Source organism: Cynara cardunculus (genome assembly GCF_001531365.2).
Source record: "Cynara cardunculus var. scolymus isolate 2C chromosome LG 16, CcrdV1, whole genome shotgun sequence".
Lineage (NCBI taxonomy): Eukaryota > Viridiplantae > Streptophyta > Magnoliopsida > Asterales > Asteraceae > Cynara > Cynara cardunculus.
Genome location: NC_037543.1, coordinates 21,621,960 through 21,648,433, shown reverse-complemented (window position 1 = coordinate 21,648,433; position 26,474 = coordinate 21,621,960). Strand labels below are relative to the sequence as shown.

The following is a 26,474-nucleotide window of genomic DNA, read 5'->3' as shown; positions in this document are numbered from 1 at the left end:
TTAAAAACTCACCCTTTTCGTCATACACCCGAGCTAATAAAATTAGCTACTCATGACGAAAAGTAAATAACGAGAAATATAAATTGCGGTAAATAAAGACATAATGTAAATGCGGAAAGTAAATACGGAATGTAAATGACGGAATAATAAAGATGCGGAAAGCGTAATAAATAAATGACGGAAATAAAATGCAAGTTAGCGTAAATAAATAAAAGACGGAATATAAATAACGATAATATAAATAAAGCGATTAAATAAAGCAAGTAAATGAAAGCGATTAAAGAAACTTGAAATGCCAAAGGATTTATAATATTTAGAGAAAGAAACTTATTCTCCAAGTAGTTGGGAGAACTACTTGAGAGAAAAGTAGGAGAAAATAGAAGATGAGGTGTGAGGTGTGTCTTAAACTCCTCCCAACAACCCCTATTTATACCAAGGATTTATGGGGGCAAAATAGACAATTCACACACAACTAGTCCTAAAGAAACTAAAAGGACAATAAAGCAAACTAAAAGTACAATAGAGGTAAACTAATATTTAGAAAGTAACTACAATTAGTCTTGTAATGCTCCAGCTAATCTGAGCAAAATACAGCTAATGCAACTTTAGAAGCCTCTCAAATGTCATCCCATATCATGTCAATCACTTCTAAGTCTCATCCATCTYTCTATCAGCCATCAGGTCATGCTACCACATTTCCACAGCATCAACCTGCTCCAATCTGTCCAAAATAAGATCAATTTAGACCAAAATCCACTAAAAACAGGTTCATCATTCTTCTTAGCATAAAAACAGAGAAAAGAGATAAAATGACTCAAAGTTGGGATATGAATAGAAAATAACCTATCTAAAAGAGAATAAAAAGGTATTTTACGTACTAAATACTTAGTACGTATCACCTATCCAATGTCCAGGCCCGAGACAATATTCATCAAAAATATTGTTAAAGAAATTTCAAAAAGATTGTGTACGGCAATTCCAAGTGACAATCAAGACCTGATTGGAATGGAGGATCGTTTGCATGATTTTAAATCAAAGTTAGCAATCGATTCACAAGGTGTGCTGATGGTTGGAATATGGGGGCTTGGTGGTGGTGGTAAGACAACTCTTGCACGTGTTGTTTATGATCAAATCTCAGGCAAGTTCGATGGTTTCTGCTTTATGAGTAACGTTAGGGAAGAATCACGCAGGCATGGTTTGAAAGGATTGCAAGAAGAAATTATCTCATGTGTTTTGAAACAAAAAAGAGAGGAAGTAGTTGGAGATGTAAGAAGGTTGATAGAGAGGAAGCTTCGTCGTAAAAAGGTCTTGCTGGTTCTTGATGATGTCGATGATGCTAACCAGCTAGAGGCACTAGCTGGATCACGTGATTGGTTTAATGAAGGAAGCAGAATTATAATCACAACAAGAGATCAACATTTACTGAATACTCACGGAGTAAATGTGATATATGATATTAGCTTGTTAAGTCACGACGAGGCTATGAAGCTCTTTTGCAAGCATGCACTTCGACATGGTAACCATATAAAAGATTATGATAGTCTTTCGAATGAGGTTGTTTCTTATGCTCATGGGCTCCCGTTAGCACTTAAGGTTTTGGGTTCACTTCTTTGTGACAAAGACAAGAGTGAGTGGGTGAGCGCCTTGGCCAGACTAAAAGAGATCCCTGANAGTAGATGGAGATGTAAGCAGGTTGATAGAGAGTAAGCTTCGTCGTAAAAAGGTCTTGCTGGTTCTTGATGATGTCGATGATGCTAACCAGCTAGAGGAATTGGCTGGATCACGTGATTGGTTTAATGAAGGAAGTAGAATTATAATCACAACAAGAGATCAACATATACTGAATACTCATGGAGTAAATGTGATATACGATATTAGCTTGTTAAGTCACGACGAGGCTATGAAGCTCTTTTGCAAGCATGCACTTCGACATGGTAACCATATAAAAGATTATGATAGTCTTTCGAATGAGGTTGTTTCTTATGCTCATGGGCTCCCGTTAGCACTTAAGGTTTTGGGTTCACTTCTTTGTGACAAAGACAAGAGTGAGTGGGTGAGCGCCTTGGCCAGACTAAAAGAGATCCCTGAAGATGACATATTGGAAACGCTAAAAATTAGCTATGATGGACTTAAAGCCAAGGAGAAAGAGTTGTTCCTAGATATTGCATGTTTTTTTAGGGGAAAAAGAAACCCTGATGAGCGATGGATGATACTCGAAGCTTGTGGTTTTCACCCTAAAATAGGGGTAAGGGTGCTGATACAAAAGGCTCTCATAACTATGACAAAAGAAGGATGGTTTGATATGCATGATCTGATACAAGAAATGGGACACTACATCGTTCGAGGAAAAAACCCCCAAAATCCAGAAAAACACAACAGGGTTTGGAAGTGGGAGGATGTTTTAACAATATGTGCTATGCCGACTGTAATGTTTAAGCTAGCCTCTTATATAAGTTATATATTCCGTGAATGATATACGTATACTCATAAAGATATAGCCTAAATCAACCTAACAACATTTCGTTTCTCTGTTACTGAAAAATGACAGGATTGAAGCAATAAGAACTGGGTTTGTGTGGAATCAAGGGGAGGAAGAGAAGGCGGCTTTTCGTAATCTTCTTTGTGCTATTGCAAACATGAAGGAACTTCGGTGGATTTCTTTGTATGTATATCCAGCAACTTCATTGCCAGGAAATTTTCAATCAACGAACCTATTTTATCTAGGGTTGGAATGGAGCTCGCTAAAGCAACTTTGGGAGGGTTATAAGGTAATTCTTATTGTTTTTCTAATTAAGCAAAGTGGATGATAAATTATAAATATAACTAATGTACATAATATAGTCTATTTACTTGTATGAACGGTGCAGAAAGTTGATGTGGTTGAATGTCGGTGTCCTTAGGCAACTTTATATAATCCTGTAATTACTAAGCAATGATATTTGTGTTCTATTTTAAATCTAATTTAGTTTTAAGTTTCCTGAAAGAACTAAATGTTATTCATAATTATAAATGTTCTTTAGAATTATAAAGTAGTGACAAAAGCATTCCGTTGTAATAAAAAGTGATTTTATTGTGTTAGTTTATATATCAAACCGATTGTGTATTTTTAATAGGTGGTTTTTTCCGAACATTTTGCAAAAATTAGAAGAGGATGTTTCCCCGAGTTTGATACATGCCCCATTTTAATTTTTTATGGAATAATATAATTAATTTGTATTAGTTACTTTCTATCTTTGTGTATCCTAGCTTCTCAACACTCTATGCTACTAAAAAAGTATTTTGCCATCGTTGACTTGTCTGTAATTGTATACAACAACATTTGCCAAATTTGAAAGTGCTCAACCTCAGTCATTCCAAACAACTTATCAGGACACCAGATTTTGACGGACTTCCATGTCTTGAAAGAATAAAACTCGACCATTATGTCAATTTAACAGATGTTCATCCATCAATTGGATATCATGAAAGGCTTATTTTTGTGGATATGGGATCTTGTACCCGCCTTAAAAAGTTTCCACCCATCATAGGGATGAAAAAGTTGGAGACTCTTATTCTCTTTTGGTGTCCTCAACTTTGCATGTTTCCGGAGATCCAAACGAACATGGATAACATGGTAGAGCTTTCTTTGAACAAAACTGGAATAAAAGTTGTACCCTCGTCATTCGGAAAGTATTGTACCAACCTTCTTTCTCTTGATTTGGGAGATTGCAAAAGTCTAGAGAGTATTGAAGGAAACTTCCATCACTTAAAACATTTGAAAAAGTTTTCTATCGCTGGATGTAAAGAGCTTAAGATACCAGCAGAGGGCCTCTTTGATGTAACTTGTTTAGAGGTGCTTGATTTATCTGGTACATCCTTCAAGAATCTTCAGCCAGGCATCAGAAGCATGAAGTTTCTTGGTTTTCCACCTTCCTTAAGAAGGTTGGGTCTTGGCTCGTGTGATTGGATAAATGGAGACATCTTATCTGTTTTTTGCGAGTTATCCAACCTACAAGTATTAGACCTAAGAGGAAATGATTTTTCACGATTTCATTGCAGCCTCTTGCAACTTCGTAGTCTCAAGGTCCTCAACCTGTCATATTGCTATAACCTTGTAGAATTACCAGATCTCCCATCAAGCATAGCTATTCTCCTAGCATATAAGTGCGAAAAGCTTAAACTTGTAGATCTTCCAACAGATCTTAAATGGTTATGGAGAATCTCACTTCCAATGAATTGTAGATTGGATGATGTGGAGAGAAAAGTGCAATCCATGCTTCAGGTATGACTCTGTATATCTTGTTGTCGAATTTTAGTATTAATTAATTTGTATATGTAGACTAAAACAAAATAATATTCATCATGATAGGGAAATTCCATTAAAGATAACTCCATCCGTCTCTTTTTCCATGGTAATAACATTCGATTAGAAGACTTTGCAAGGAGAAGATTAATGTTAGAGCTTCCAAGGAACTGGTACAACGAATTCAGTGGATTCTTAATATGCGTTAAAGTTGATGCGATCTTTGACACCTTGAATAATGTAATTACTATCGAGGACGTAATGGGTAGGGAAAATGAAGATGTTTTGGAGGTGTCCGATGGGACTCGCGAGGAGATTTGGGATGAGGTATACTGTTGCTATATATATATATCCTTCGGTTCATTGAGGCATACCTCATGGTGGAAGTCAACACACACTACCATTTCATTTTCCATACAAAAAGGTAGTTGCATAAAAGTCGAACTTGTTCCTAGAAGTAAAGGTGATCCAATAGAAAGAGTCAAACATACAACAAATTCCTCGTTTTGGGACAGAGAACCTATATTCAAAATCTTGTATCGAGATTACCTGGTGTCCTGATGATATGCCGGACTTGTTCCACGATTAGAATGTATGATATTTTTTTTCACTGTTCGTTCCATTTTGATAAAGAAAAAAAATATTCCTCTTTTTGCTTTGATTAATAATGAAAATCTCTAACCTTGCTGGAAGGGTAGGCATCTTTGCCAAACATTGTTAAATCATAGCATTTCTTCCCTTTCTCCTTAATTTTTCTCTGAAACCCACWTGATTTCTTGATGAATGCTGCATCGTTTTAACATTCATTTAGAAAATAAAACCATGTTTCTGCATTTAGATTAGACAACAAATAACACTTCACATATTCATCAACAATGAAATATGTTTTTATTATATTCCAACTAACCGAAATTAAATGTTTATGAGATAAAAATAATATTTTATTAAATGTATGAAATATTTTAATAGAGTTGAATGTAATTTTTTTTTTAGATTTTGAAAATTTTGATCCTTCGTTTTAATGAAAATTTTAAAAAATCTATTAGTGATACTTTTAGGGTTGTTTAGCAGTTGCTAAATGATTTTGTGCAAGATGATTAAGTGGTTTGAATGATTAAGAGGTTCTTATAATATAATGCAAAATGAAATATAATTGGATGGTGATTGTTCAACATGAAATTATGGTACTGAATGGTTCAGAAGGTCCAAGATGCAAAATCATAGAATTTTGAAAACATCAAGAGACGGATATCTATTTTTTACCAAACAATATTCACTTCTTAGCGATTCAGAGAATCGCACTATAAAAAGTCTTATCTGAATGCGTTACAATAGGTTTATATGATGTTTTTAAAGTGTCTTATTAGCTAATATAACACTTTTGAGAAGTGTACTGTAAACTACCTTTTTATAGGACATTTATGTTTATAGGAAAAAGTGTCGTATAAAATAGTAAAATATGACACTTTATTTTAAAAGTGTTCTAATTTTTTTTGTTAAAACGTCTAAAAATGTCTCATAAACCTATTGTAACACTATTAGAAAATTGGATGAATCAAACCTAAGCACGTTCTAAGGACACTTATCGAGGGATATGCCGGTTGTGGGTTGTATGAGAACATAAAACATGTAAACTTGCATTTACAATATCTTCTATAATGAAGCTCTACATTCACTTTTCACGTTCTAGAGCACTCTTCTAGTATTGGCAGACATTTCCGCAAGTCAGGCGTTGTATGAGAACCTTAAATATGGGCCAAACCAAATCAACCAATTTGATAATTTTGTTTTCACTTTGCTAAATACTTAAAAGATAACTAATCATTGATATCAGATAAAACACGAAAGCATTATATAAATCCCCAAAGTTTGCCAGAGTTGGGTATAGTAAAAAGAGATCTTCATTCTTGAATCAATTGTAATTGATGATCAATTGGAAAAACCCTTCAATTGGGTTATCTTAGACTTAATCTGAAACATTAGATCAACACTAACTAGACGTTGTGAAAAGTCCAAATCTTTTCTTACACTTTTCACTTTAACTTCTATTATCACACGATCCTTTGTCAAGTCTGCCCAACGTAATCTCTTTTCTACCCAACTGCCAAATCTCAACATAATCTTGAAAACATAAAGAAACGTTTATTATATGTATATCTGAGAACCTATGATTTCTTATTAAATGGTGAAAATACTTTATGATATGATTTGCTTAAGAAAATGGCAAAAATCACTATGGATGTTCTATGATTTGTTAACAAATGGTAAAAATAAATAAAGCCTAAAAACGATAGACTTGTTGGAGTAAGTGGCTAAAAGCGTGACTCAAGATTTTCGATGAGGGCGGTCTTCTAATATATATATATATATATATATATATATATATGCACGCACTCACAAATATGTATATATGCGTAAAATGACAAGGACAAAAAATCTTACCCCGTAAATGAGGGATAAAACTCTTACCTACTAAGTGTTTTACCATGTAAAAGACGTTTACCAACAAATCCGTTTTGATGCTCAATAATGTTAACCAAGGTAACTGAGGGTGGTGACTCTTGCTCTTGCTCGTAGGCGTATAGTTTTTCTTTACTAATCATAACCTTATAGAAGCATTTGTGCACTTGAAGCAAAAAATTGCACAAATGCTTCTATATTGTCTCTCTACTTACTAACTATATTCATGCTTATTTGCAATATCCATGGTTATTTTTACAAGTTGAGTTTTGTTTTTTATGCATATATCATATTTATTAGTGTCAGCCTTTGTTGTTGGATACGATATCATAGGAAACAAGAGACCCCTTTTGTGAAGCTTTCATTTAAAAAAGTGTATGTAGGAAATTTGACAACATGCTATATACCTATGAGGATGAGTGCCACACATGTGCATATAAATTTGTATTGCTCAACTATTGGAGGAATTCCCAATATAATTATAACTCACAAATTCCCTCAACAATAGAGGAATACAGATCAATATATACATTTCGTTGATGTGTGACCCTTATTCCAATAGGTATAAGAATCAACTTTCTATCTGCTCAAACTTCTCAAGTGATATTTCAATGTACCCATCTGATTTCAAACTATAAATTTAAAATCAATATAGCCATTTTATCACTATTGTTTTTATTCCTGACTAGAACAATGCAACATGTAACAATAACCAAGATTATATCTCAATGATTTTGCAAATAAGCATAATCATAAATTTGTAAGTAGATCGACCTTGTAACAATATAGAATTTGTGTACTTCACCGCAAATTGTTTGTGAACATATAATATGAATGAACGTGATGCTAGATTTTCCAGCTTGAGCTTATTTGGCTTCCGTTACATAGCATGACATGAGATAAAATAATTTGGAGAAGTATTGCAACTCCGGCAAATTCATTATCTCATTCTCAAAGAAAACCTTTAAATTCACCTTTTTCGACATAGTTCTTCAATGGGATTAACCTTTAGATCCAGAAAGTCGCAAAGAAATTGATTATATGTTAACAACGAGAATAGAATGAAGCAATTTGTTTATGAATCTATTCTTTTGGTTTTAATTTTTTGATTAACGTGGATATCCAACAGGCTATGCGAGCAGACTAATCCCAGGGCGACCATCAGCTTTGCAGATAGCCCGGAGTCACCGCATCTGAACCTCCGTGGCCACAAGGGGATTTTTATTCCTCCTTGGATTTGAATAACGGGAGTATCTATGGTCCATATGTAATTCGATTCCGTTGTGTTTCTCTTTGTTTTATTTTTTCTCCATCAGTAGTTAGTGCAAAAGACAAACAAATGCTAAATCATTCCTTTGGCTTAATTTGGAATGAGAATTTAGGTTTCTCGAGGAAGTTATATTATATAAAACCAAACACTTTCTTTTTATTTCCAATCTTATTTATTATTGTTCAATATCTCTAACCAAGCACCTCTTTAGAGCGTTAGAATCTAGGAGGCGGGTTTTTTTAGGAGAGATTCTGAAAAGTAAAAATCCGAACATAAAAGTTGAAAATTGCAATACGTGTAGTTGTACATCTAACATATTACTTTATATGATTTTAAAACGATATAAAAAAGTCACAACTTATGCTTTATGAGTTATCTTTTAAGAATTCTGAGGTAAATGCTTTTGAGCATCTCCAAACCTTTGCATTCTTTCCCTTTTCTCCTTAATTTCTCTTAAACCTACTTGAATCCTTCATCGCCTTAACATTCATTTAGAAAATAAAACAATGCTTTTGCATTTAAATTGAAATAACAAATAACACTCCGAAACAAGAACAATATTTATGGACGTATTTTATGTTTATTTATTTTATTTTTCCTTTCAAATATGAAACATGATTAAAAAAAAAGGACTACTTGAAGCTTCTCCAACACATTCTCGATCCAAAATGGAGATTTTGAGCAAGTTTTTTACCCAAAGATTCTCTTACATCCTTCTCTAAAATAGAGAAAGCAGAAAAGGAAATGTGGAGAAGAAATAAGGTTTATATATAGATTACCATGAATTGAGATTTAATTATTAATTTAAATTGAATACAAAATTTTTGCAGGAGCTGTTTACAGTTGTTGAATGATTTAGTGCATGATGATTAAGTGGTCAGTATGATTAAGAAGCTCTCATGAAATATAATTATTTGGTAATTGCTTACAACGAAATTAGAACACTGAATGATTAAGGGAGACCCAAGATACAAAATGATTCAGATAGTTTTTTTCACCGTTAATATGAGATATCGTAATCGATTTTCTTCACTTGAGGAATTAATTTATTTAATTCTGAATCAATTAATGTTTATATTATTAAACTATATTAATTTATTTAATTTTGAATTAATTAATTTAATTATGCATGGAATTTATCTAAATAATTAATTTATGATTTATATTCCGTACCATATTCTCAGAATGGTTGATTTAATTAATTAATTAATTAATTAATTTATGCTTTATATCTTCCTCTAAAATGGGGTGGGGCTGCAAACGAATCGTATTTAAATTAATAGACAAGTTGCAGGAAATTTCCTCTAAAATGTGGTGGAGCAAACGCGTAGTCTCACATCTCATATCATCAATTCACATCCATCTCTCTTCTTCAACTTTTTCGTAGTATCGATATTAAATAAACTAACCGTTCGATGGCATCTTCATCGTCGTCTTTTCACTCCGCTCCTCCCACCTCTTGGAAATATGACGTTTTTCTTAGTTTCAGAGGTATAGACACTCGCTACACCTTTGTGGATCATCTTTACTCAGCTCTTGTACAACAAGGAATCGGCACTTTCAAGGATGACGAAGAACTTCCTCGGGGCGAAACCATCCATCCATCGCTTTTGAAGGCTATTGAAGACTCACAGATTGCTATCGTTGTATTCTCTGAAAACTATGCTCATTCTTCTTGGTGCTTGCAAGAACTTGAACATATTATGAAATGCAAGGTTGAGAGAGACCAAATTGTTATTCCCATATTTTATCACGTTGATCCCTCGGAAATTCGAAATCAAAAAAGGAAATACGGAGAAGCATTTTCCAAACACGAGTCAGAGAAGAAAAACGTTGAATCTTGGAGAAAAGTAGTTATGGAAGCAGGGCACCTATCTGGATATGTCGCCAATGGGTAATCTTATCTTTTTGGTTTCTCAAATATAAATCTCATATTTCTAGAGAACGTACAACTACAAACCATCCATACAGTTATACAATTTTTAAAATGTTGTATTGGATCAATGAAAGGGAAATTGACCAAAATAGCTATTTCACTTTACAAAATTCATTTTTTAGCCATTTTTTCATCAAAGTATCCAAAATATCATCAATTCCGCAAGTGGAGATCCACGTTCCCAAGAATTCAAAATTTTGGTCAAACTTGAGGAGCCGATGATCCATATTTGGATCCAGTTGAGCTACTTGCAGAGCCGAACATGCCAATTGTGGAATCACCTCTTTTTGGAAACTTTGTTGAGTAAAATGTTTGTTTTGGTCAATTTCGCTTGATTTTACTTGGACTCATTTTCCTTGTTTAATGAATGGATTACCTTTTCTCTCAATTAAAGCATCTGTTACTCATCTTTGTATATCCATTGTCCAGGCCCGAGACAATATTCATCAAAAATATTGTTAAAGAAATTTTAGAAAGATTGTGTATAGCAATTCCAAGCGACAATGAGAACCTGATTGGAATGGAGGATCGCCTGCAAGATTTGAAATCAAAGTTAGCAGTCGATTCACAAGGTGTGCTGATGGTTGGAATATGGGGGCTTGGTGGGGGTGGTAAGACTACTCTTGCACGTGTTGTTTATGATCAAATCTCCAGCAACTTCGATGGTTGCAGCTTTATGAATAACATTCGGGAAGAATCACGCAAGCATGGTTTGAAAGAATTGCAAAAAGAAATTCTCTCATGTGTTCTGAAACAAAAAAGAGAGGAAGCAGTTGGAGATGTAAGAACGTTGATAACGACAAAGCTTCGTCGTAAAAAGGTCTTGATGGTTCTTGATGATGTCGATAATGTTGACCAGCTAGAGGCATTAGCTGGATCACGTGATTGGTTTAAGGAAGGAAGCAGAATTATAATCACAACTAGAAATCAACATTTACTGAATACTCATGGAGTAAATATGATATACAAAATTAGCTTGTTAAATGATGAAGAGGCTATGAAGCTCTTTAGCAAGCATACACTAAGGCATGGTAACCATATAGAAGATTATGATAGCCTTTCGAAAGATGTTGTTTCCTATGCTTGTGGGCTCCCATTAGCACTTAAAGTTATGGGTTCATTTCTTTGTGACAAAGACAGGAGTGAGTGGGTGAGCGCCTTGGCCAGACTAAAAGATATCCCGGATGGTAAAATTGTGGAACAGCTAAAAATTAGCTATGATGGACTTGAACCGCTTGTGAAAGAGTTGTTCCTAGAAATTGCATGTTTTTTTAGGGGAGAGTGGAAAGATAAGACAACAGTGATACTTAAAGCTTGTGGTTTACACCCTGATATAGGAGTAAAGGAACTGATACAAAAGGCTCTCATAACTGTGACAGAAAAAGGAATATTTGATATGCATGATCTGATACAAGAAATGGGACACCACGTTGTTCGAGAGAAATATCCCCGAAATCCTGAAAAACACAGTAGGATCTGGCGGTGGGAGGATGTTGTAACGATTTGTGCTCTACCAGAGGAGGCAAGGACCGTAATGTTTAATCTAGCCTTGTATATAAGTTATATATGCATATACGTATACCAATAAAGTGATACTCTAAATCAACCCTAACACCATTTTGTTCCTCTATCACAGGAAAATCATTGGATTGAAGCATTAAAAGTTCGATGYGAGTTTCTTTGTAGTTTTCCTCGTGTTGTTGCAAACATGAAGGAACTTCGGTGGATTTCTTGCTTTCTATATCCAGCAACTTCATTGCCAAGAAATTTTCAACCAACTAAGCTTTCTTATCTACTATTGTGTTCAGACTCGCTAAAGCAACTTTGGGAGGGTGAAAAGGTAACTCTTATTGTTTTTCTCATTAAGTGGATGATAAATTATAAATATGAGTAATTTACAGAATATATTGTATTTACTTATACGAACAAGGTAGAATATAATGTTAATGTAATTAGAATATATAAGTAGCTAAAGCATGAACCTTTTTACTTATCAATGATATTTGTGTTCTRTTTTAAATCTAATTTAGTYTTAAGTTTTGTSGAAKAACTAAATGTTAAAAGTCGACAARCATTGAATTCYTAGGAGTTAGGAATTAAATGCACTGTCTATAATATCTTTTGAAGTTACATTTGAATGATACATGCCCCATTTTTATTTGTTTTTGGAATAATATGTGTTACTTAATATTTTGTCATTGTTGACTTGTGTGTAATTGTATACAACAGCATCTACCAAACTTGAAAGTGCTCGACCTCGGTGGTTGCAGTAACCTTGTCAGGACACCAGATTTTCACGGACTTCCATGTCTTGAAAGATTAAAACTCAACTATTGTCTGAAGTTAACAGATGTTCATCCATCAATTGGATATCATGAAAGGCTTATTTCTGTGGAAATGCCATCCTGTATGAGCCTTGAAATGTTTCCACCCATCAAAGGGATGAAAAAGTTGGAGACTCTTGATCTCTCTTGGTGCTCTAAGCTCCGCAAGTTCCCGAAGATCCAAATGAACATGGACAACATGAAAGAGCTTTCTTTGGATCGAACTGGAATAAAAGTTGTACCCTCGTCAATTGTAAAATATTGTACCAACCTTCGTTCTCTTGATTTGCGATATTGCGAAAGTCTAGAGAGTATTGAAGGCAATTTCGGTTGCTTAAAACATTTAAAAGAGTTTCATATCGCTGGTTGTAAAGAGCTTAAGATACCAGCAAAGGGCCTCTTTGATCAAAAAGGTTGTTTAGAAGTGCTTTATTTATATAATACATCCTTCAAGAATCCTCACCCAGGCATCACAAGCATGAAATTTCTTGGTTTTCCAACTTCCTTAAGAAGGTTGGGTCTTGGTTCGTGCAATTGGATAATTGGAGACATCTCACCTATTCTTTGCAAGTTATCCAACTTACAAGTACTAGAGCTACAACGACATGATTTTTCACGATTGCATTGTAGCCTCTTGCAACTTTCTAGTCTCAAATTCCTCGACCTTTCATTTTGTTGTAACCTTGTAGAATTACCAGATCTCCCATCAAGCATAGCTGTTCTCCAAGCATATCAGTGCGACAAGCTTAAAATTGACGATCTTCCAACAGATCTTAAATGGTTGTGGAGAATCTCACTTCCGTTGAAGAGTATACTGGGTGATGTTGATAGAAAAGTACAATCCATGCTTCAGGTATGACTCTTTATGTCTTGTTATTGAATTTTAATATTAACTAATGTGTATATTCATCATGATAGGGAAATGCCATTAAAGATAACTCCATCATTCTCTGTTTTGATGTTGATAACATTCCAACAAGAGGCTTTGCAAGGAGAAGATTAATGTTAGAGCTTCCAAGGAACTGGTACAACGAATTCAGTGGATTCTTAATATGCATTAATGTTGGTGGGATTTTTTCCAGCAAGTATGATGAAATTACTATCGAGGACGTAATGGGTAGGGAAAATGAAGATGTTTTGGAGGTGTCTGATGGAACTCCCAAGGAGGCTTGGGATAACAGATGCATGTGCTATATATATATGTATCCTTTGGTTCATTGAGGCATACCTCATGGTGGAAGTGGAAGTCAACACACACTACCATTTCATTTTCCATAAAAAGACATGCTTACTTTAAAGTTGAACTTGTTCCTAGAAGAAGTGAAGGTGATTCAATAAAAAGAGTCAAACATACAACAAATTCCTCAGACTTTTGGGACACAGAACCTATTGAGATCGCACATGATTCAAAATCTTGTATCCAGATTAACTGGTCTCAAAATGATATGGTGTCCCTATTCGGCAATCATAAGTTCTGATATTCTTTTCACTATTTGTTCCATTTTGATAAATAAAAAAAACCTTATATTTCTGCTGTTGTTTTATTAATAGTGAACATCTCTAACCTTGCTGGAAGGTTACGCATCTTTGCGGAACCTTGTTAAATCTTAGCATTTTTTCCCTTTCTCCTTAATTTCTCTTAAACCTACTTCATTTCTTAAGCATCGTTTTAACTTTTATTTAGAAAATAAAATCATGTTTTTGCATTTAGATTAAGACATCAAATAACACTTCAAAATATTCATCAACAAGAACAGTATATTAGGTTTATTTCTTTTACTTTTTTCTTTAAAAAATAAAACCTCATAAAAACACCACTTAAAAGCATCTCCAAAAAATATATATATCTTTTTTATTATATTCCAACTGCTTCTCTAAAATATATATATCTTTTTTCTTTTGAAATGGAGATTTTAGGGATTTGAGCAAGTTTTTTGCTTCTCTAAAACCTTTATCAAAAATAGAAGGAGAGAGAGACAAAGAAATCCTTAAAGATGATTACAGAAAAAAAAATATATATCTTTTTTATTATATTCCAACTGCTTGAGATTAAATGTTTAGGAGATAGAAATAGTATTCTATTAAGTACATGAAATATTTTAATCATATAATCACTATTGTGATATCCAAAATTCAGAAGTTGTTTGACTTAAATGTAATTTCTTTTTGAAGATTTTGAATTTTGATCATTATTATTATAAAAAAAATTAGAACATGTGTTAATGATACTCTTAGGGGTTGTTTGGCAGTTGTTTAATGGTTTTATGCAGGATGATAATGAAATTTAATTGTTTGGTAATTGTTCACCGTGAAATTACGGCACTGAATGGTTAAGGAGGTCCAAGATGCAAAATTATTCAGAGAGTTTTGAAAGCAATAAGAGGCGGGCTTTTTATTTTTCCTAAACAAAATTAACCTCTTAGCGATCCAGAAAAGCAAACTATAATATCTAAATGCGTTACAATAGGTTTATAGGATGTTTTTTTTTTTAAATAAAGTGTCTTATTAGCTAGAACACTTTTGTGAAGTGTACCGCAAACTACCTTTTTATAGAACATTTATAGGAAAAAGTGTTATATAAAATAGTAAAATATGACACTTTATTTTAAAAGTTTTCTAAATTTTTTTGTTAAAACGTCATATAAACCAATTGTAACACTTTTAAATTGATGATTTTTGGTTTGGTCCTATAAACTTAACTCTTATAAAGTATTTTTTTTAGGACGCTTCTATATTTTAGACGTCCTATAAAATCAATTTTGTTGTAGTGCGCACAAACACTTTTAATTCAAGCTAATCGGTGATCCTCGGTAGTTTCATAGAGAATTGGATGAATCAAAAGAACAACCTAAGCATGTTTTGAGGACACTTATGGAGGTATATGCTGGTTGTGGGTTGTAGGGTTGGGTTCATTTGAGACCAAGAGATTTTCGTGAGACCCGTAAGACCAATTTATATTAATTGATCAACTTTATAAGCTAACGATCTAATGATCTAAAGTTGCACGGTGGCAATTTTGTGATTATTGAGAAGTCTTGTGGCAATTTTGTGATTATGAATATTCAGATTGTAGATCTAATCCAAGAGTTGAGAATTGGTCTTACGGGTCTCACGAAAAACCCTTGGTCTCACATGATTCCAAGTCGTGGGTTGTATGAGGACGCAAAAGAGGTAAACTTGCATTTACAATATCTTCTTTAATGAAGCTCTACATTCACTTTCCACTAGCTTATTCAATATATAATCATAGAAAGATGTTCGGACCCGTTTCTTTAATTATGGCAAATCTCGATTTCTACATTCGAGATTTCTACTCCATTTGCAACTATTTTTAGAAATGAAAATTTCTAATAACGATACGAACGAAATCAAAAGCGTGCAGGATTGTCCACACATGTGGACTTATGGTTTTAAAATGCGTCTTGTAGGGGATTTATGTAGCTCTTATAAGACAATCTTAGTTTCCCTCTCTAACCAATGTGGGATCCTCCAGTCAACCAATTTAGTAATTTTGTTTTCACTTTGCTAAATACTTAAAAGACAACTAATCACTAAGATCATATAAAACACAAAAGCATTATATAAATCTCCAAAATCTACTCAAGTCTTAACTTCTATTATCACACGATCCTCCGTCAAGTCTTGTCCAACGTAATCTCTCTTCTGCCCAACTGCCAAGTCTCAACATAATCTTGAAACATAAAGAAACGTTTATTATATGTATATATGAGAACCTATGATTTCTTATTAAATGGTCAAAATCACTAAAGTTATGATATGATTTGCTAAGAAAATGGCAAAAATCACAACACATTCTATGATTTCTTAACAAATGGTAAAAATAAATAAACCCTAAAAACGATAGACTTATTGGGGTGAGTGACTAAAAGCGTGAGTCAGGATTTTCGATCACGGTGGTCCTCTAATATATATATATATAGGGTTGGGTTCACGTGAGACCAGCCTGTTTTCGTGAGACCCGTGAGACCATATTTTTACACGTAACCTTCATAGCAAAAACACTGTGAAGGTTTAAAAAAAGTCGAACCTTCACAGCAAAAACACTGTGAAGGTTTTAAAAAAGTCGAACCTTCACAGCAAAAACACTGTGAAGGTTTTAAAAAGTCACCTTCACAGCATTTTGCTGTGAAGTTTCAAGTGTAAAATGTTGGTCTCACGGGTCTCACGAAAACAGGCTGGTCTAACATGATCCCAAGTCTATATATATATATATATATATATATATACACACACACACATGTACACGTGCACACACATATGTACGTAAAATAAATAAATAAATAAAAAGCCCTTGGCGTGCAACCCGGTTGGCTCAATGGATGAGGAGATGTTTGCTATAAAATACTCAAATTGCTAAATGCAATAAAAGCCAGGTTTTGGGAAATATATATGAACATTTATCGACGTAGGGACCATTTAACAAATGGTTACAGGTTAAATGCTTATCGGATGTCACTCACTTACCTTACCGGGTGAGATTGAAAAGGACCAAAAATCTTACCCTGTAAACAAGGGAGAAAACTCTTACCTGGTAAGTGGTAACTGAGTACTCTTGCTCTTCCTCGTAATCCTCAATTGTTGGGGGGATTCCTATTGGAATTATAACTCACAAATTCCCCCCCAATAATTGAGGAATACAGATCTAAATATACATATCTTTGATGGCATATTGTGAAATTTCCCACTTTACTTATCTCTTCAACAAACTGTTTCACCCTAAAAGAAATGGAGAAATAATTCATAAATGCATGAGAATGTGAATGTTATATAACACGCAAACTACTTGCAGTTTCTCTTTAACAAACCTACATCTTTTATGAAGAGGACGAAACTTGAAGAAATTTTTTTATTTTAAATAGAAAATTACAAAATCTAACATGTTAAGGATGAAATTAAATAATTTGGAGAAGTATCGTAACTCCAGCAAATTCATTACCTCATTCTCAAGAAATTCGCAAAGAAATTGATTATATGGAGACGTACGTAAATAGAAGAGTTTTCATTCCAAACACCGTATTGTCATACAACCATACGGAAAGCATATATAGACTTATTTGTCTAAATCAAGTTACATATCCAATGTCATGTCGTTTGTTCCATATACAATCCAAATCTCTGTTGCATAACTAGGAAAAGATTGTACCAAAACAAGAGTCATGTTTAAGTGTAAAATGACTCAAAGGATCCATCTTAACCATCCCTAATCATTGACTCCAATTGTGGAACAAAAGAAACCTAAAATAACCATAGTTGCGAAGAGTGTATGATTTAAAGATCAGTCCAGTTCATGAAGGTACCAGTGTATGTACCCTTAGCAAATCATACAATTAATTTAAATTGAATACGGTCATAGTATTTTAATAGAAATTTAACCCAAGATCCAAAATAAACTCAACCGTAGTTTGTATTTTGTAATGAGTCGACTTTACAATTATTTATTTATTTATTTATCATTTAATTTTTAATTTAAAATGCCATGCCTCCTTTCATGACCTTTAAATCTCATAGTTGGCCTTTAAATTTCCTCCTTTGTTGCAGGAAATTTCCTCTAAAATGGGGTGGGGCGGCTGCAAACGTGTTGTCCCACATCTCATCAATCTATATTAAACAAACTACACTTCATTCATCTTCTCAAATCACATCGATCTCTCTTCTTCAACCTTTTCGTAGTATCAAAATTAAACAAACTAACCATTTGATGGCATCTTCATCGTCGTCTTTTCACTCCACTCCTCCCACCTCTTGGAAATATGACGTTTTTCTCAGTTTTAGAGGCACAGACACTCGCTACACCTTTGTGGATCATCTTTACACAGCTCTTATACAACAAGGAATCGGCACTTTCAAGGATGACGAAGAACTTCCTCGGGGCGAAACCATCCGTCCATCGCTTTTGAAGGCTATTGARGACTCACAKATTGCTRTCGTTGTATTCTCTGAAAACTATGCCCATTCTTCTTGGTGCTTGCAAGAACTTGAACATATTATGAAATGCAAGGTTGAGAGAGACCAAATTGTTATTCCCATATTTTATCACGTTGATCCCTCGGAAATTCGAAATCAAGAAAGGAAATACGAAGAAGCATTTTCCAAACACGAGACAGAGAAGAAAAACGTTGAATCTTGGAGAAAAGCACTTACGGAAGCAGGGCACCTATCTGGACATGTCCCTTATGGGTAATCTTATTTTTTTTTCATTTTTAAAATATAATTAATGCTTAAGGTGTTTGTACTTTACAAGACAATTATACTTGCATCATATAAGCTTCCAAAGGATAATTAAAGTCAAACCTTTCATATTAATCCCATATTTCTAGAGAATGTATAACTACAACCCATCCATACAAAGTATAAAAAATAAAGTAAAAACTCTAATTGGAGCATCTATTATTTATTTTTGTATGTCCAATGTCCAGGCCCGAGACAGTATTCATCAAAAACATTGTTAAAGAAATTGTAGAAAGATTATGTATAGCAATTCCAAGCGACAATGAAGACCTGATTGGAATGGAGAATCGCCTACAAGATTTGAAATCAAAGTTAGCAATTGATTCACAAGGTGTGCTGATGGTTGGAATATGGGGGCTTGGTGGTGGTGGTAAGACTACTCTAGCATATGCTATTTATGATGAAATCTCCAGTAAGTTTGATGGTTGTTGCTTTGTGAAAAACATTCGGGAAGAATCACGCAAGCATGGTTTGGAGGAATTGCAGAAGGAAATTCTCTCACTTACTTTGAGGCAAAAAAGAGAAGATTTAGTTGGAGATGTAAGGAAGTTGATAAAGAGTAGGCTTCGTCGTAAAAAGGTCTTGCTAGTTCTTGATGATGTCGATGATGCTAACCAGCTTACGGCATTGGCTTCACATGATTGGTTTAATGAAGGAAGCAGAATTATAATCACAACTAGAGATAAACATTTACTGAAAGCTCACAAAGTAAATGTGATATACGATATTAGCTTGTTAAATGATGACGAGGCTATGAAGCTCTTTAGCAAGCATGCACTTGGGCATGGTATCCATATAGAAGATTATGATAGTCTTTCAAAAGAGGTTGTTTCTTATGCCGGTGGGCTCCCGTTAGCACTTAAAGTTATGGGTTCATTTCTTTGCGACAAAGACGGGAGTGAGTGGGTGAGCGCCTTGGCCAGACTAAAAGATATCCCGCATGGTAAAATTGTGGAACAACTAAAAATTAGCTATGATGGACTTGAACCCCTAGTGAAAGAGTTGTTCCTAGAAATTGCATGTTTTTTTAGGAGAGAAAAGAAAGATAAGGCAATAGTGATACTTCAAGCTTGTGGTTTACACCCTGATATAGGAGTAAAGGAACTGATACAAAAGGCTCTTATAATTGTGACAAAAGAAGGAATGTTTGATATGCATGATCTGATACAAGAAATGGGGCACCACGTCGTTCGAGAGAAAAACCCACGAAATCCTGAAAAACACAGTAGGGTTTGGCGGTGGGAGGATGTTGTAACGATATGTGCTCTACCTGACGAGGCAAGGACCATAATGTTTAATCTAGCCTTGTATATAAGTTATATATGCATATACGTATACCGATAAAAATATACTCTAAATCCACCCTAACACCATTTTGTTCCTATATTACAGAAAAACCATTGGATTGAAGCATTAGAAGTTTGGGGTACGGGGGCACAAGAACCTTGGACATTGGGGGAGGTTCCTTGTAGTTTTCCTCGTGTTGTTGCAAACATGAAGGAACTTCGGTTGATTTCTTGCTTGGGATATCCAGCGACTTCATTGCCAGGAAATTTTCAACCAACTAAACTTTCTTATCTACAATTGAATTCAGTCTCACTAGAGCAACTTTGGGAAGGTGAAAAGGTAACTCTTATTGTTTTTCTCATTAAGTTGATGATAAATTAAAAAGAGTAATTTACAGAATATATTCTATTTACTTAGATGAATGGGGGAGAATATAATATTAATGTGATTAGAATATATAAGTAGCTAAGCATGAACCTTTTTACTTGTCAATGATATTTGTGTTATATTTTAGATCCAATTTAGTTTTAAGTGTCGTGGAAGAAATAAATGTTAAGAGTCGATAAGAATTGAATCTTAGGAGTTAGGAATTAAATGCACTATCTATAATATCTTTTGAAGTTACATTTGTATGATACATGCCCTTTTTTATTTGTTTTTGGGATAATATGTGTTACTTACTATCATTCTTTCTGTATCCTAGCTTCTCAACACTCTGTGCAACTAAAAAATTAATATTTTGCCATCGTTGACTTGTTTGTAATTGTATACAACAGCATCTACCAAATTTGAAAGTGCTTGACCTCACTGGTTGCAGTAACCTTATCAGGACACCAGATTTTCACGAACTTCCGTGTCTTGAAAGAATAATACTCCACAGTTGTCTCAAGTTAACAGATGTTCATCCATCAATTGGATATCATGAAAGGCTTATTTCCGTGGAAATGCCAAAATGTAGGAGCCTTAAAATGTTTCCACCCATCAGAGGGATGAAAAAGTTGGAGACTCTTATTCTTTCTTGGTGCTCTGAACTTTGCATGTTCCCGGAGATCCAAATGAACCTGGATAACATTGTAGAGATTTCTTTGATGGGAACTGGAATAAAAGTCGTACCATCGTCAATCGGAAAATATTGTACCAGTCTTCTTTCTCTTGATTTGCGAAGTTGCGGAAGTCTAGAGAGTATTGAAGGCAACCTCCATTGCTTAAAACATTTGAAAGAGTTTCATATCGATAATTGTAAAGAGCTTAAGATACCAGCAGAGGGCCTCTTTGATGTAAAAGGTTGTTTAGAGGTGTTTTATTTATATAATACATCCTTCAAGAATCCTCATCGAGGCATCGCGAGCATGAAATTTCTAGGTTTTCCACCTCCCTTAAGAAGGTTGGGTCTTGGTTGGTGCAATTTATCAAATCAAGACATCTCATCTGTTGTTTCCGAGTTATCCAACCTACAAGTATTAGACCTACAAGGAAATGATTTTTCACGATTGCGTTGCAGCCTCTTGGAACTTCGTAGTCTCAAATTCCTCGACCTGTCATTTTGTTGTAACCTTGTAGAATTACCAGATCTTCCATCAAACATAGCTGTTGTCCGAGCATATGGGTGCAGCAAGCTTAAAATTGTAGATCTTCCAACAAATCTTAAATGGTTGTGGAGAATCTCATTTCCAATGAAGAGTATATTGGGTGATGTTGAGAGAAAAGTACAATCCATGCTTCAGGTTTGACTCTTTATATCTTGTTGTTGAATTTCAATATTAATTAATTTGCATATGTGGACTGAAACACAATATATTCATCATGATAGGGAAAACATAACTCCATTAGTCTCTCTTTTCATGCTGATAACATTCCAACAAGAGACTTTGCAAGGAGAAGATTAATGTTAGAGCTTCCAAGGAACTGGTACCACGAATTCAGTGGGTTCTTAATATGCATTGTAGTTGGTCGGATTTACAACAAGTATGATGTAATTGCTATCGAGGACGTAATGGGTATGGAAAATGAAGATGTTTTGGAGGTGTCTGATGGAACTCCCACGGAGACTTGCAATATATATATATCCTTCAGTTCATTGAGGCATACCTCATGGTGGAAGTGGAAGTCAAGACACAGTACCATTTCATTTTCCATACAAAGACATAATTACTTAAAAGTTGAACTTGTTCCTAGGAGAAATAAAGGGGATTCAATAGAAGGAGTCAAACATACAACAAATTCCTCAGACTTTTGGGACACAGAACCTATTGAGATCACACATGATTCAAAATCTTGTATCAAGATTAACTGGTCTCAAAATGATATGGTGCCCCTGTTCGGCAATTATAATTTCTAATATTCTTTTCACTGTTTGTTCTATTTTGATAATAAATATAAAAAACTTATATTCCTCTTGTTGCTTTATTAATAGTGAAAATCTCTAACCTTGCTAGAAGACTTGACATTTTTGCGGAACCTTGTTAAATCTTAGCATTTTTTCCGTTTGTCCTTTGTTTCTCTAAAACGTACTTGATTTCTTAACGAGTCCTGCATCGTTTTAACATCATTTAGAAAATAAAACCATGTTTATGCATTTAGATTAAAACAACAAATAGAACTTCAAAATATTCATCAACAAGAACAACATTTTAGGTTAAAACCATTTCCAATACATCATCTAAAATGGAGATTTTAGGGATTTTCAGAAAGTTTTTTGCTTCCAAAGATTCTCTAAAACCTTTCTCCAAAATAGGAGGGAGAGAAAAGGAAATCCTTAAAGATGATTACCGGAAAAAAAAAAAATTTATTATATTCCAAGTAACTGAGATTATATGTTTAGGAGATAGAAATAATATTTCGTTAAATCTATGAAATATTTTAATCTCCAAAATTTAGAAGTTATTAGAGTCTAATGTAAATATTTTTGAAGATTTTGAATCTTGATCCCCCATTTTAAAGAAAATTTAAAAATTTTGTTACTGATATTCTTAGGGATTGTTTGGCAGTTGCTGAATGGTTTTGTGCAAGATGATTTAATGATCCGAATGGTTAAGAGGTTATTATGATATAATGCAAAATAAAATATAATTGTTTGGTAATCGTTCAGCATGAAATTATGACACTAAATGGTTCAAGAGGTCCAAGATGCAAAATCATTTATAGGGTTTTGAAACCATTAAGAGGCGGACTTTTATTTTTACCAAACAAGATTCACCTCTTATAGATTCAGAGAACCAGACTACAAAGCGTCTTATCTAGATGCGTTAAAATAGGTTTATAGGATGCTTTTAAAATAAATTGTCTTATTAGTTATTTTATAGTAAACAATCTTTTTTATAGGACACTTATGTTTATAGGAAAAAGTGTCGTATAAAATAGAATTTTGGGACACATAACCTATTGAGATCGCATAACCTCATGGTGGAAGTGGAAGTCAAGACACACTACCATTTCATTTTCCATAAAAAGACATAATTACTTAAAAGATGAACTTGTTCCCAGGAGAAATAAAGGGGATTCAATAGAAAGAGTCAAATATACAACAAATTCCTCAGACTTTTGGGACACATAACCTATTGAGATCGCACATGATTCAAAATCTTGTATGAAGATTAACTGGTTTCATGATGATGATCTGATGTCCGTGTTTGGCAATGATAATGTCTGATATTCTCTTCACTGTTTGTTCCATTTTTATAAAAATAGAAAATAAAACCTTGTTTCTGCATTTAGATTAATATTTATGTCAATTTATGCTAGACATATTTTTAGGTTTATTTGTTTTACTTTTTCTTTAAAAATGAAACCTGAAAAAAAAAAAAACACCACTTAAAAAAGCATCTCCAACACATTCTCTAAAATGAAGATTTTAAGGACTTTGAGAAAGTAAATACTTCTTCCGAATGTTCCAAATAAGTCACGTCACTCCAAGTTATCTTAGAATTTTACATATGCACGATGATCCTATCCCTTTGATAAAAATCTTTTATTATCCTAAGGTTGGACTTGAATTAATTTAGACAAGATTGGAATTGATTACATACGTTTCTAAACCTTAAAGCACAAAGGTACAAATAAGTAATGCAACATAATCCTCTGTACCTGACAGCTTTGCACCATCTCAATTTTGAGCCATTTTATCATATTTAGAGGTACAATTAGGTGTTAACATCTAAGCAAAAGTTTTATTTGTATTCCTTAGGGTTCCAATCGTTTTGGATTCACCCTATTTTGGAGCAAAGACCAATTTTATATGAATTTTCTAATAACATTGTGCAAATCCCATTTTGCACATGACCAGTTCTAGGAACTCATTTTTTGACCCTTATGGAGTTAAATTCAGGTCTGGACGTAAACTATAGAATTGTAGCAGACTCAAAGACTTTTCCATCGGTATACCACACACATCAATCGGATCAACGAGTGACTTTTTATATGCACTTTTAAACAATCAGCAAATGAAATAACTATGAAACTTTCTCAAACCCCAAATACGTGTTTGAACTTAACTCCCAAATTCTTTAATCAATAAGAACATGAAACTAACATAATTGAACAAATATTTAACGTACTAATCAAGATCATATCAATCATGACATGATTCATACCCAACTTTGACATCAATCAACAATTTAAACCACAAACCTTGAAATTTATACGTTATGTATTTTTCAATAAACCTTAGAGATTTTCGCATTTCCCTATTGAAGATTAACGGCATCGATTTAGAAGATACAATTTATTGTGTTTTGCATGTTACAAGTTTCGAGAAAAGAGGGTTTGAACTTAAACAATAGCCTCTAATTCCCTTTCACAACACATAATCTTGATTCGTTTTATTCTTGGTTCCCTATGATCGAACTAAGAAAACAGAAAGACTTTTATTGACGCATCGTAGTGAATTGTCTTTAAACGTGATCATGCATCTGACCAAGTAACTTTGGTTTCACCCCATTGACTTCCGGGCACCGCAAGGGCCGTCCAAACGGCTTTAGATGCGTCCACAATATCATCATGACACCCGCGACTTGAGTCACACTCGTCAACCACCATAGCTTGTACACTTTTATCGTTGTAATTAATATTTATAAACTTAAAGCACCTTCTTCCGTGATCATACCATCGAGAGGACAACGCCACGATGGGTGTGTCATCTGAGTGGTACTTTCCGTCACACTCAGATGGCCCTCCACCACTACCACCCTTCTCAAAGCTGTTAATGGTCATTGTTGCATCTGTATTGCTAGATTGAGCATCGATGCACGATATGAATAAGGGAACGAGCACCGGAAGGAGAACGAGAAAGACGATTGCGGATTGCGTCATTTCGTCTCTATTTTTTTTGTATGTTTGTGGTGTGAAAAAACTGAATCGGGAAAACTGAATATATAGTGATGGGGTTTTTGTCTTGTGCTCAAATGGTTAAATTATTGGATGTTATTTAGGTTGAAATTACAATGTCAATGCTTATAGGCATAGGGAAACTAATTATATCTCCTTGCATTTTTACTATTATTATTTTTCCACGTTTGTAATTGCAAAAAAAAAAAAAAAAAATTTGCACCCTAACCATAAGGGTGGTGCATGATTGGTTTGAGCTTGGCTCCGAAGGTCGAAAGTACCACGAGGTCTCAGGTTCAAATCAAGGAGAAATAAAAATCCCCTTGTGGCCACGGAGGTTCAAATGTGGTGACTCCAGGCTATCTGCAAAGCAGGTGGTCGCTCTAGGATTAGTCAGCTTGCATAGCGGGTTGGATATCCAGGTTAATAAAAAAAATTTGCACCCTTAGAAGTATGAAAAAAATTTATTTCTATATGTCTGCACGAACCATGGAGAAATAGTTAATTTGTGTTTATATATATATATATATATATATATATATATATAGACTTGGGATCATGTGAGACCGGTGTATTTTCGTGAGACCCGTGAGACCACGTTTTTATACTTGAAACTTCACAACAAAACGCTTTGAAGGTAACCTTCACAGTGTTTTTGATATGAATGTTTGATTTTCTTTTATGTTCACAATATTTTGTTGTGAAGTTTCAAGTGTAAAAAAGTGGTCTTATGGGTCTTACGAAAACAAGTTTTGCTAAATATTTACTGTTTAGTGCTTACCAATCAAGCATAGAAAGGACCAAGAATCTTATCAAATAAGAGAAACAACAAGGAGCGAGAGTCTTACATAGTAAGTGAGGAAAAAGACTCTTACCCGGTAAGTATTTATCTGGTCTTAGAAGCTTACCAACAATACATTATGATACCCGAGAATGTTACCCGATAAAATAAGTAGGAATGATGTTTTTGTTGGTACGTAAATATAACTACTTGACAAGTGTTTCATAAATTAAATCTTAATCTAGAATAAAAGAAAGTAACAATTTAGTGGGAAAAAATCAATAATCTGAACTCTTATTTATGATTTGTGTTATAAATGAATTGATTAAAATTAAATGAAAAATATTATAATCATATAAGCATGTGATATATATATATATATATACATATATATATATATAACAGTAATATATTGATTTATTTTGGCTTTTTAGATGTCACATTAAACCAAGTATTTTCTTAGATACATTGTTCTTGTTATTGTCCAAATGTGATCATATGTGTGTGTGGGGGGGAATCAAATCTTTGTCACATTGTATTATAATATATTTGTGTTCTTGTTC

The 26,474-nt window shown here is 33.9% G+C and overlaps 3 protein-coding genes and 1 pseudogene across 3 annotated transcripts; 3 read left to right on the top strand and 1 right to left on the bottom strand.

The window, feature by feature from the left end:
- Positions 1–8,866, top strand: part of LOC112529121 — a 24,372-nt pseudogene extending 15,506 nt beyond the window's left edge.
- A 561-nt stretch (positions 8,867–9,427) lies between these two features.
- Positions 9,428–13,493, top strand: LOC112529120 (TMV resistance protein N-like). Its single transcript, XM_025140194.1, has 6 exons — positions 9,428–9,906; positions 10,378–11,479; positions 11,585–11,788; positions 12,178–12,592; positions 12,962–13,125; positions 13,191–13,493. Exons 1-6 carry the CDS (start codon positions 9,428–9,430, stop codon positions 13,491–13,493), a joined length of 2,667 nt encoding a protein of 888 aa, XP_024995962.1.
- A 4,426-nt stretch (positions 13,494–17,919) lies between these two features.
- Positions 17,920–21,427, top strand: LOC112529119 (TMV resistance protein N-like; the record flags this gene model as incomplete). The annotated part of the gene is made up of 4 exons (XM_025140193.1): positions 17,920–18,470; positions 18,710–19,799; positions 19,914–20,147; positions 20,585–21,427. Coding segments are annotated over exons 1-4 (2,646 nt in total), but the record flags the coding sequence as incomplete, so codon positions are not given.
- A 3,280-nt stretch (positions 21,428–24,707) lies between these two features.
- Positions 24,708–25,115, bottom strand: LOC112499704 (putative ripening-related protein 1). Its single transcript, XM_025103031.1, has one exon. It carries the CDS (start codon positions 25,113–25,115, stop codon positions 24,708–24,710), a length of 408 nt encoding a protein of 135 aa, XP_024958799.1.
- Positions 25,116–26,474: the final 1,359 nt, after the last annotated feature.

Coding starts and splice junctions, on each gene's coding strand:
- LOC112499704 (XM_025103031.1), bottom strand. CDS start 25,115: ATGACGCAATCCGCAATCGTCTTTCTCGTTCTCCTTCCGGTGCTCGTT.